General features: G+C 41.7%; 1 protein-coding gene across 2 annotated transcripts in view; it reads right to left on the bottom strand.

The window, feature by feature from the left end:
- Positions 1-12,732, bottom strand: part of LOC141804093 (low-density lipoprotein receptor-related protein 8-like) — a 150,174-nt gene that overhangs the window by 33,042 nt on the left and 104,400 nt on the right. For both annotated transcript variants that reach the window (XM_074688345.1, XM_074688346.1), the window contains exons 7-9: positions 11,907-12,029; positions 4,658-4,777; positions 3,839-3,964 (exon numbers count right to left, since the gene is read on the bottom strand). In XM_074688345.1, the coding sequence (XP_074544446.1) occupies positions 3,839-3,964; positions 4,658-4,777; positions 11,907-12,029 (369 nt within the window). The remainder of the gene's footprint in view (positions 1-3,838; positions 3,965-4,657; positions 4,778-11,906; positions 12,030-12,732) is intronic.

The raw sequence follows: 12,732 nt of genomic DNA, 5'->3' as shown, positions 1-12,732 counted from the left end.
CCTTAGCCAGGTGCCCCTGAAGAGTTGATACACCTCATTATAAGTGTTCAGCGTGGTTGAACACATCACCCTGTCACTCATAAAACCACCTAACGGGAAGGAGCAGATCTGAAACTCAGTGGTTGTCTCAGTGACGCTTGAATTTTTTGTTAGCAATTTTGTCAAGAACACAAACCAAAGCTGAGCAGTGATAGGAACTGAACCACAGAAGTCTATTTGTTGTTATGAGTTAAGATCTGAGAAGGATTCACTAATGAGGCAAAGCAGTGTCTGAGAGAAAGTCGTGTTATCAACAGAACACCAGAGCTTTTTAAACTTTCAGCAGAGGAAAATATATCTCTACAACTGAAAACCAAAACAGCAATTATGACGCTTATTAGAAACAACAAATGCAACTGAAAATACTCCACATTTGTACTAATTACTCTGCTGTGTTAATACTTGATTCTGATTGGTCAAAAATGGAGAATTGAAAGAGTGAGGCTAGAGATGACCAGATCACACTCAATCCACAGAAAGGAGTCCGGAAAGTTTATGACTTCACCTCTTGTGGTAGACAGTGTGGCAAACGTGTTATTTTTCTGATAAGATTTTTAAGCAACGTGGAGGACAGCTTTAATTTTCACAATGTCCACCCTCCCTCATGAGGATGGAAAAAGAGAAACATTCCTACTAGATGCTGGTGCAGAATTTATGACTCTTGACCAAAAATTTCCCATAGTTAACTGTCATCTATAATTTCATCCATGATTATCTCTTGATTTATTGTGGAGTGTACCAAAGGGCAACATGGGGCTAATATATTTATGTTAATAGAAGTACAAAGAAGACTGAAGTGGATCACCAGCCATACAACAGAACAGCTGACAGCATTTCTGTAATCCAGAAGTTTTGAGTTGATTTAACTGCACAAGTTATCAACTTCTCCTCTTTTTCCGTTCTCCTCTTTGCCGCTCTCCTGCAGGTGGGGCCTATGATTGGCTGAGGGGTGTGGGGACGCACCAGCTCCTGACTGAAGAAGGACGTGACATGGTGGAGAGCGATTGGCTGGAGTCTGGGGACGAGGTTTTCAAAGGGGCTCCGGCAGTTTGGACACCGACCCTCCTGCTTCACCACCACTGTTTGTTTGAAGCAGTTTTCCAGTGTTGTGGATGTGTGTCCGCTCTTTATGAGCACAGATCTGTGACTTCTTGTTAAGTTTAGAATTTTGAAATAGCAGTCTTGGTAAGTAGGGGAGAACAGCATGAGGAGGGGATCAGTTTTCACCTGTTTTTGCATTCAGGGAGTCAGTCCCAGGTTTTGTATGTTTTCTTTTCACTGTAAAAAGTAAGGTCTCTTGATTTATCAGAGTAAATTTGTTTGTTTCTTCCCAAGTGGGAAAAAAAACTTTGACAAGAATTAAATTTTTGTTCAAAGACTGCAACTTGATTCCATTTTCTTTTTCTGTTCCCGTGTCAAGATGCTCTGGTGGTGAGACAGGAAATGTCACTTTATGTTATTTCCCTGTACCCCTAGACTGGGTCGTAACAAAATGTTTTCAAACATATATGGAGTTGGAGCAAAAGTCTTGTGACTGAAGCAAAAGATAATGAATGCTGTTTGGTAAACTGCTGAAGTGCAGAAACTGTTTAGTAAAGGAACCAGAAGGATGAATGAACAGGATGACAACACTGGTCTGTGCAAGTTTCTTGAAATGTGTCTGGTTTGCGAGCGCCCTTGAGGTGACTCAACTTATCTGGCAGAGTCCCTGACATTTTTGTTCAGTAAATGAAATTTACTGTTACTAAAATGATTCACTTTTATGGCTCCTGAACACAGTTTCGTATTTTGTGTGGAGAAAACACAACTTCAAAAATCATGGTTACTGGCTGACCAGTCGGCAACAGTGTAGAAACTAAAGGACAATGTTACTTGTATCAGAGAAGCAAGATAATGTTTAGACTTTAATTTATAGATGCTATGAGGAGGATCTGTTTTAGTTGCACTGCCGCGCCACCTTCTGTCCCAGAGTCTCACACACACTGTTGTAAAAATGAGACTTTTAACCAGGAGTGTGTTTGTTTGGGAACTAGTTTTCTTTGTTTAAGACAACTTTTTTACAGAATACAATGCAACAAGGTAAGTTATTTATCAATACAGTTACGTAGCCCTGCTGTTGAAACATGACAACAAGCAAACGTGAGTTTGAACCGTACGTCAGTAGCCGGCTCTGTGTAGCGCTACTCGCCGCCTGGCGCTAGAACGTATCCATACGCTAACGTGACAACAAGCAAACTGTCAGTCAGTAAGGTAGTTTAGTAGCCGTCTATACATATCATCACTGACAGCCCAATGCTGTGAGACATGTCTGTAATGTGTAACGTTAGTGAATCCTGGTTAGCTATGTCCTGCCAGCGCTCATCTGCCAAGCAGAGCTAACATAACCTCACTCTTCATTTTATTGACGGACTCTCAAGTTTGAACAAACCACTGCAGAATAACTGCTGACTGTGGGTTGGAATAAACATTATCACAAATAGTTTAATCCATGTTTTTGCCTTTAGCTCGAGCTGCATCACTCTACTGTTTAGCTTTCTTCTGCTCTTTTGTCTGACACTCAGGCTCCTGCGTCCACCATTACTACAAAATTAGTCACAGAAATTGTTTTCAAGCAGAGAAAAACACAGTTTCTCTTCTTCACTTCTAAACTTGGTCACCCACCGTGGTGTTGTCATAGAGACTTGGATTTGCCATATATCAATCCTGTCTTGCTCAACCCAATCAGGAAACTAAGAAGTAACTATGAAGTATCATTTCTAAACAACCCACATTGGCCCTGATAATCTTACTTCAAAGTGTGGATTACAATCTGACATATATCTAGAAGGGAGACTTTTTCAAGATCACTTTCTAACTCCTTACAGCCCCTTTAATTCAAGACCCACAAGTGGGATGTTAAACACCATGTCACCCCAGAAGTGTTACCATCTGTCAGATCCAAGGGGCTGTTTTTTTGTTATAAAGCATAAATAAATTAAACTTGATCAACAAAATTATCTTGGTGTCAATTTTTTGAGTTTTTATTCAGAAGCATGCTTTTAGACGGAGCACCGTACACTATACTCTGTGGATTGTGCCCACCAAGGGGGAACTGACACCAAAGCACTGAAATGCTTATAAAATAGTTATAGCTACATAAATCAGATGTTATCCCTGTGTCAGAGGAAAGGTTTGGTAATTAACTCAATATTCTGTTAAGTTTGTCAGTCTGAGAGAAATGTTGGCCAGTGAAATTAACACTGATGCCTCTGTGTGGTCTGTGAAAACAAATCAGAGCATCAGGGAGAGATGATCGTCAGATATGGCAGGTGACAGCGCAGTGCTGAACCAGCCTTTGTTCTCATTTTCCAGGGCAAAGATTCACAGTCAGTGATGTACAGGACTGTAAAAATACAGGAAGATGAGAATGTAGTCATCAAAAAATACATATTATGCATGTAGACAGAACAAGTTCAGCAGAGAGAGGATGAACTGCTTCGTCCAAAAGGGCGCCAATATCAACACCAATGCACAGTTTCACAGCAGCTTTAGGTACTTGGATATTTATACTTTTCTGATGTAATCACCTGATTAAATCAAATATAATCATTAAAAAAACAATGAAACGTCATGTCTAGCAATGCATTCTGCCAAATGGCAGCTTCTAGACATTTTCCTGTTGTTGCCAGCAGCCGAAGTAGTCGTCTAGTTTCCACTAGAAAAAAATGCTTAAGGGCGGGGTAGGTAGGAAGGGACTGAAACCCCTCCAGTGTCTGTCTCATGCATTCATTATTGTTGATCACTAAGCACCACCACTTACCTTCTGCCTTGCAAGTTTTAGTGACAGGGTCCATCTCATAACCCTCGTAGCATTCACACTTAAAATCCCCTTTGTAGTTAATGCAGATCTGGCTGCAGGCGTTGGGGTTTTCACACTCATCGATGTCTGCAGGGAGCCAGGAAACAGAGAGACAGAGAGAGAAAGAGCAGGTGATCAATCAGCTGATAGACGGGCAGAGACAGATTGTGACTTATTCACCCTCATGAGCTGCACTGGATAAGACACACAACCCAAGTCCCACAATGCAATCATTTCACAAAGTATCAGCTTTAATGGATGAGTGAATATGCAGATTTATGACTTTGTGCTGGAGAAAACACACAGACACGCCGTAATTGGCGTTAATGGGAAGAAAGAAACAGCAGAAAGACGCAGACGGGGAGACGGGGCGTGTCCCTGTCGACTTCTCTGTTCTGCTTCCTTCCAGCAGATCTCAGGCTTTTTCTTAGAGCGTGATTGGGGGAGGTTGGCGTGAAAAGATGTGGAAGGGTGTGAAGGACACAGTGTGTGTGTATGTGTGTGAATGTGTGTGTGTGTGAGAGAGACACAGAGAGGGAGAAGTATGACTGTGTTACTTTCCCTGTGGGGGTGATTGGCTGGGCACGCTAGACAAAGACAGACAGCTAGAGAGCTGAGAGCTGCCCAGAGCGATCCAACACAGACTCACAGAGAAACACACACACACACACGCACACACATACACACACACACACCATGCAGCTCGGTCAGCAGCCAGCCTGTCACTCGACTTTTTCTTATCTATATGTCTTCGTGTCTGTCAAAAGTTTCTTTATTTACCGCCACAAGTCTTCTTGTCCAGGAGCTGGTAGCCGGTGGGGCACTGGCACTCGAAGCCGATTGGGCGATCCATGCAGACATGTGAGCAGCCACCATTGTTGATCAAGCACTCATTCAAACCTGGGAGACAAAGAAAAGCAGTCAGTGGTTTGGTTAAGCCAATCATAGGAAAATGAATACACTATAGTGGCCCTTTAGGTCAGAAAGATTTAGTAAAAGGTAAAAGGCTGATTTCAAAAGAGGAAGTAAGAGCAGCTTTTGACTTGGGATATAGTTATACGGCACATATGTGGGAAAAATGAATATCATCCTCATAATCCTTATTTGATCTCTGCTCTTGTACTCAGCTCTTTTCCATCTGTCTTGAATCCTTATCAGATGTTCTCAGCGGTGAAAACAGCAAATCAAAGAGACACAACATCACACACGGTAAGCTCTTAAAACCCCCCAAAAATCAGATCCATGCACTGGAATATGAAAAATGTGTGTGTGTGTGTGTGTTGGGAGGATTAATGCTGCAGACTGGGATTCAGAGATTTCCCATAAGGATCTTTCAGAGGAAGCAGTGAGGACAGCTAAATTAAACAGGCACAGAGCTCAAACCAAGGATGAGTGAAGAAAAAGCTTCTAGAGAATAAAAGGGGGAAAAAAAAAAAGGAAACCCGAGACGTAAAAACACAACCACTCTGATTGAAAGTAGGTCAAAGCAGCTGGCAAAAGGTTGGCACACAATGAACACAGCAGAGCGGTTAGATCTGATCGCACGGCGTGCAAAGGGTTTATAAAAGGTTCAGAAGTCAACGGCTGAAATTTGAAGGTTTAGGTTTCCACCATAAGTTTGGTTCATACATCTGAGAGTATTTCAGTGTCATATCAGCTGTTACACAGAGCTTCTTTTGTTTGTTGCAATGATTGAAGCAGCACACTTGACAGAAAAAATAAAAAGCAAACCCTATTGTTTCAAAGAGTTATCGTAGGTAGGCCAGCTGAGCGAAAGCTCAGATCACCGGAAAGTCGTTCCCTCCAACATTTCATTAAGGGCACACAAGCTTTGCTCTTCACACAAACAATTGGGCACAGCCCCTCAATGAGAACTGGAAAAGGCTGATAAAACGGAGAATGGATTAAACCGTACGAGAAAGAGCACTTCTCCATACGAGAGAGAGTGCTTAATTCTGTCAACAACATCCAACTCAGTGTAGTGTAACACATTTGTCAATAGACAGGGAGTGTTACTTCATCCGTCACTGAGAGCAGAGCTGCTGTGTGCGAGTTAGTTTAAAGACAGCCTGAAGCAAAACAGATCATCTGCAAACAACAAGTCTGCAGCTTCATTAGCTTAATAAAGTCGAGCATTTCATGTGAAGCGCCGCTGTGAAAGTTTCTCTTAGTGGCTGTTTGAATTTTACAGTGTATGTACACAGCACTCTTGTTTCAAAAAAATAAAGGATATCACCTCTAGCGTCATTTAAAACAAGCGTGATAGACCCCTATATCAGGGGTTTCAAACTCATGGCAGGCAAACAGTTTCATATGGCTGCTACTTGATATCAGTCCATAGTAAAATCCATCCGCTGCGTTCATGGCTTGGTCTACTGGTCAGGGAAGAAAAGGTCTGATTTCTGAGTTGACCCTTAACACAGCATAATCACTGCATGAACCAAAACAGGACAAAAAAAAACATTTGACACACTGCCAGTGTCCTCAAAATGTTGTTAAAACAGGATGTTTCTTTCAAAGGCCAAAAGAAAGGTCAAGTTTAAGAGGAATTGCACCTGCATCTAACGCGGAGAAAGATGCTGTTTTTAAGGAGTATAGCCTCATGTTGAGAATTACAGCTGATCAAACAGCTCAAGGTTTTTTCTCTCTTTCATTTTTTTGTGAGAAGTCTGAAGTGGCCCAGTTGTGACAAGATTAGATGCTCAGCAGCCGTTAGGTGATGTGAGTTTGAGACTCCACTCTATAGATACAACAAAGCACATCACTTCATAATGCAGTGTTGCATCATGTCTAGAGATAGACAGATATGTTTTTTTCAGAGCCGATACTGATGCTGATTATTAGTAGTCAAGGAGGCCGATAACCAATATTTGGAGCCGATATTTGGAGCCAATGTTCATTTACAGTAAAAGTGAAAATGCTGGCGTCAATATTTTGAACAATACAAACTCTGACACTTAGCTTTGTTTTTAATGACTTCAAGCTAGGGATGCACTGCGCTGATCCTGGTATCAGGTATCAGTGCTGATCCAGCCCCTCAAAGCTGGATCAGGTATCGGTTGGAAAGGATCAGTCCAAACTTGACACTAAAGCTATGATTAAGTCTACAAGGTATAAAAATTTTACAATCAAATAGTAATTTCTGAAAATTCTGAAGCATTTTTTGATGAAACTACTGTTAAACATCCAAACACTCGTAGTTTAAATAAATATTATCTTCAGTAATTCCATATGTACTCAATTTTGTCTGTTATTCTAAACATTACCAGTCTTATCCCAAAGTAGAGCATGCAAGTTATTATTTAACACTAGTATCGGATCAGGATCAGTATCGGTTGACACCCGAAGTCCAGGTATTGGTACCATAAAAGTTGGACTGGTACATCCCTGGTTAAAGCACATATTAATTTAACAGCTGCCAGGCTCAGCAGCACGTCTTATAAAGTTAAATGAACACTTCAAAGTTGAAATAGCTCCCTTAAGTTTTCTACAGTAACATAGTTTTTTTTCTACCCCCCAAAAAAGGCTACAGTAAAAAAAAAGCTCAAAAAAGCTTAAAAAAGCTCTGCGTGTAAACAATCAGATGGTGGGTGGCTGTGGGTAGGACAATGCTAGAGACAGAGTAGTGACTGCAGACAGAGAAGCGTGGCTGCTTCAGAGCCTAAAAAAACAGCCTAAAACAGTTTTAAACTGATTTCATATTGAATTAACTAAAAAGGCAGAAGCTGATATGCCTCAAAATGCAGAAAATCAACATATCCTATCACTTACTGCTTTTTCATATCCTATTGTAAAGGAATATCATTTCATATCATAACTTGTCCTGTCACACATTCATATTTCACTGTGAGGGTATCACATTGTATTGCACCGTATCCTACCCTGTCCTCTTGTGGTATTAAGGCATGGTATTGTTTATATTGAATTCCCTCCATATCATGCTGTTAGATTGTTAAATTTCATTTTCTATTTGAAGCTTTCTTCATTAAATTAAGTGTCAGGCGCAGCTGCATGATCAAGCAATCCTAGAGTAATGTATTAAGACAGTGTTGACTATGTTTTTGTTCTTGCTCAGCAGCCCACAGACTCAGAAAGACTTTATGCAAGATGAAAACATATGAATGTTTTGTTTCTCAGAAACCAAAGCTAATGTGTACCACAGATGGATCTTTGTGTGCTTTATAACTCGTCACCAACACAACCAGTAACACAGACACTGCACAGTTTCAGGATGACCTGTTCACTTTGAGGAAAGCTTCACAACATTTCCTTCATCTACAGAAGAAAAATGAAGAAAGGTAAAGTTGTCTCTCCAGAGATGAAATGAAAGTTCCTTTCTGTTAGAAAATTTTCATCTTAGCTTTGAAAAAGTGCCAGCAGACTTTGGGAGCTACATTAAATTCCCATCTCTAATTCAGCTGGACGTCTGACAGCAATCTGCCACTCACAGTCCACCCCCCTCTCCTACTCCCTTCATGTCAGTTCAGAATTAACTGCAGACCAAGACGTAGCTGCATTTGACATCTCACTTATTCCAGTTTCTCAGACAGGGGCTGGGTGGGCGACACAGATGCCTCAGGAGGAGGCTGTTTGCGGCAGCTTTTTCTAGTCTGCTTTCAAGGACAGTCATGATTTAGAGGTCACTCCTTCCTTTCCTACGGGCAAACAAACATGGCGTCTCTTCTTCTTCCCTCCACCTCCAGCCTCGTTTCTCGTTTCTCCCTCACCACGGTAACCCATTATGTACTGCCTATTTACAGCCAGTGAAGGCTGAAAAATAAGTGATTGTGCAGTCAGAGTTAGGAAATGAATTGTTTGCAGGGTAACGAGGTAATATGCCATTATTTCTAATGAGCTGGGAAACGTTTGCCTGCACACACAGTCACAGGAGTGCATCATCTCCATCTTCCCCTGATGAAAGGTTCAAGCAGAAAATGCAATCACACTGAACATCTAGGTATAAATGTTTTTCACTGCAGCAAGGAGCAGTATTGTGTCTCTGTGTGCAGTTTTTCGTTGTGTGTTTTGGCCGTGAACATCTTGCAAGTAAACGGTTGAGCGAGCAGAGCGATGAGCGAGGTGTGTGTGGACACGCTTTTAATGAGCTGCGAACAAGACCTGAGTTGAAGGAGAGAGGGAGGGAGATATGAGGAGTGAGAGTGAGCAGGAGACGGAGGAAGAATCTGACTCTCAGGAAAACCTGTTTAGGTTTTTAGCTTCTGTCCCTGGCAGAGCTCAGTCTACTCTAATAGCTGTATCGACTTAATGCTCCTTGACTAAGACATCACTCTTTTAGTCATGGTCAGTAAAAAAAGGTTAGGAGATAAATACATGCAGTCTACCAAGGAAATGAGCAACAGCTCAGGGAAATTATCTAAGATCAGCAGAAGGCCTCTTTTCCTCCACAGTTTGATGGTAATTAGTACAAACAGGCTCTTGTTCTGATCAACGGAGGCTTCTGCTAATTTGAGTGCACCTCCGACAGCTTTGAAATGCAAGGTAAGAGGGGGGAGGTGGTTGCATTTTGTTATGGCAAACACGATTACGCTGCTACACAAACTGTGTGAATCCATTTACAATAGATGTGTACATCCTCTCTCACTGCAAAGGGCTGACACACACAGATCTGCTGACACACACACTTTCCCTTGTTTCTTAACACACAGGCGATGAAGACAAGCTTTTACTTCTGAGCAAAGCAAGTGAGGGCAATAAATAAAAACAATTCACCAAGATGAGAGTTTGATTATGATATCAACAATAAACAGCATCTTCTGACCAAAAGTTCCAGGAACTAAATAGTTCCTGTGGTCCATAGTTTTCTGAGGCCTGTGAAGATGCTGCAAACCAGGCCAGTGATGTATGGAGAAAAAATAAAATCAATTGCACTACACTGCAAGATCAGTAGAGGTCAGTAATATAACAAAGAAGATCATCAAATGGTTTGGCCCCACCTCCACTGCGTCAGTTCGTCAACTTCTGGTCAGTGGACTCTATTAAATCCACAAGGATATCTTCTTTTACAGACTGCTATGTACTGTACTTTCTTACCGTTCTGCCTCTGGGCTGTCAGCTTTTTTTGTGAAAGCCACAACTCAGCCTCAGTCTTACCAGATGACATCAAGAACTGTGATTCCCTCAACAGTCTCAAAACCAAACTGGAAAATCTGCTAAAAGACACTCAACGCCGTAACCACTTATTTTATCGAACTGTTTTTAACTTGAACTACAATACTGTGCGTGTGTGTGTGTGTGTGTGTGTGTGTGTGTGTGTGTGTGTGTGTGTGTGTGTGTGTGTGTGTGTGTGTGTGTGTGTGTGTGTGTGTGTGTGTGTGTGGTGTGTGTGTGCTCTACAACAATGAAATGATTTGACTGTGACCTGCAAAGGGACTGCAGATGTAAATTACCTTTAAGCTAACTTTGGTACAATGCATCGAATATTGTACATGGTCCCTTTATAAATTACATAAAATAAATATGTATATAAAAAAAAATAGCACAGACGACAAATGGAAAGCAGGCAAGCATCTTTGAGAGCAACAACACTGCTAGCTTGTTTGTACTTTCAGCCTGTGCTGTTTCTAATCGAGATTTACTGCTCTGTCGATGGATTTGATGAATCAACACTTGACAGGAGACAAACACTAGTGGCAAAATTATGTCAAAAAGCACTTTTCAGGCTTTTTGAAATGGCTTCAGCTGCTGAAACACCCATCAAACTAAGCTGTCTATTGCATGAAGGCGACAGAGATTGACCAGTGTTCAATGTTTCAAATGGCTTTAGATTTTCATTTCATATTTATCTGAACAGAAAGACTTTAAATTTCATATTTAGAAAGCAAAACTATTCCTGAAGACATTCCCCTGTGCTTCAACAGTTGTTGTAAACTGAACATCCACCGCCATGTATAGCTGAAGGTCTCTAGTTTGCGGAGTCGCTCTTTACGCTGTAACACCAAAGAAGAAAATGAATGTCAAAGCAGTGGCAGACTGGGACTGAAAAACAGCGAGGGACTTTGACTCGGCCCGGCCCACAACAACGGGACACATCGGTGGACCAGCAGCACCCACCCACCCCCTTCCCCCCAACAGTACCAGCCGTCGGCCAACTGGCACCACCGTCTGTTCCAGTATTCTCCCAAATGTCAAGCTGACCAGTCCGCCCCTGACGTCATTAATCAAAAAAAAATTGCTCCGACCACTGGCCGGTTAGGGAAAAGTCCCAAATTTTCCGATGGCCAGCCCAACCCTGCAGATTACACAATCTTCAAATAACAACGCTGTCTGGCACTGTCCCCCGTTCAAGCAGGCGACTCTGCCACAGCCTTATCTGCCCCGCCTCCTCTCTCAAGTTGCGGCCGCAGCCCACCGGCCCACCAGGGGAAATCCCCGTTCGCCAGTCCACCCTTGTGTCAAAGAAGATGGCTGTTAAGGTAGTAATTAAACCAAGTCAATTACAGCTTTGTGTGATGTTATTGTGGACAGAGGGTGAAATAAACCATGGCAGGTGTTCTTCACATCAGAAATGTTTATCTTGTAGGCCTCATCTTCTGTAGTTCCTGGATATCTATAGCCGTGTTTCCACCAAGCAGTCCGAGTCGGTTCAGTACAGTTCAGTACGGTTTGGCACAGTTTGGTACAGTTAAGCCTGATCCTGTTTGCGTTTCCACAGCAAAACTGTGCCCTCTCGTGGTAGGCGGTGCATTAGCTGGATGCCGAAAGCCGCAGTTGTTAAAACACAGTAAACAAAGAGCATAGATGGAAGACATGCAGCATTTCATCCTCTCTGTGATTGTCATGTAGCTCTCTGTTACAAACTGCAATCAAGCTTTGTTTCAGGGAAGTCTGTGTGATTATTAACGACCTATTTGTACACTGACTTTTCTCCGGTCCCACTAACCTCTGCAAGCCCAACCCCTAACAACTAAATAAGAGAGAACAAAAACTAACACACTCTACTTCCAAAAGTTTGATTTGTTTTTGCAGTAAAGAAGAAAGTACTTTGACTCTGGAGGAAAAGTTTTCTTACCACACTCTTTCTTTGGCTCATCTGATCGGTCTTTGCAGTCTTTGGCAGAGTCGCACACTTTGGAGCTGTCGATACACTCTCCGTTCTTACACAGAAACTTCAGGGGTCCTTCACACTTGGTGGCTGCAACAGAAAAGCAGAAAACTAATCAGCATCTTTACTTTCGATGTCTTGAATAATTATTTGCACAGGAACCTCTCGCATCAAAGAGTCTGACTCTCTCCCGTGGTTCAATGAAATATTGAAGATTGAAATGAAACTAGTTGCAGTGGAAAATACATCCCACTCAGTTATTCACATATCCCAACAGAAAGCGTAACAGACGCTGAACTTTAATTAGGTCCAGTTTCACACTGCTTTGGCTTCATTTCCTGTTAAAGAATTTGCGGCTCTGTGGCACTTAATCAATTACAGTCAGATGAGGTGGAAACATGAAATATATTGGTACAAAGCACAATTGATTAACTCAAAGGTTTGCATTCAGAAAATTCACCTCACTAAAGGACATAAAATCAAGAGCAATGTGGTTTTCATGGAATCAAATCTTAAATTTGGTAAATTATAGATAAGGATTAATTATGCATAATTCATTTGATGTACTAAATTACCTTAATTCCACATTTGATTGGCTTCTTATTCAATAACTCTTCTGTTGATGCTGAAGGTGCCGTCTACCTTATACACACTGAGATAACATTAGTGGTCTGTGCATTTCTTATCCACAAGAGGGGACTCGGTTTATCCCACTGATTTCAGACTGTTTGGTATTGATTCTCTGAACCAGAGCTGTTTTAACCTGCTGTCAGTGTTTACAGATCACTTCGCT

This window comes from Halichoeres trimaculatus, unplaced genomic scaffold (assembly GCF_033239565.1).
Source record: "Halichoeres trimaculatus isolate MK-OKI-2021-1 unplaced genomic scaffold, fHalTri1.1 fHalTri1_scaffold_15, whole genome shotgun sequence".
NCBI classification, from domain to species: Eukaryota; Metazoa; Chordata; class Actinopteri; order Labriformes; family Labridae; genus Halichoeres; species Halichoeres trimaculatus.
This window is presented reverse-complemented; position numbering and strand designations above follow the sequence as displayed.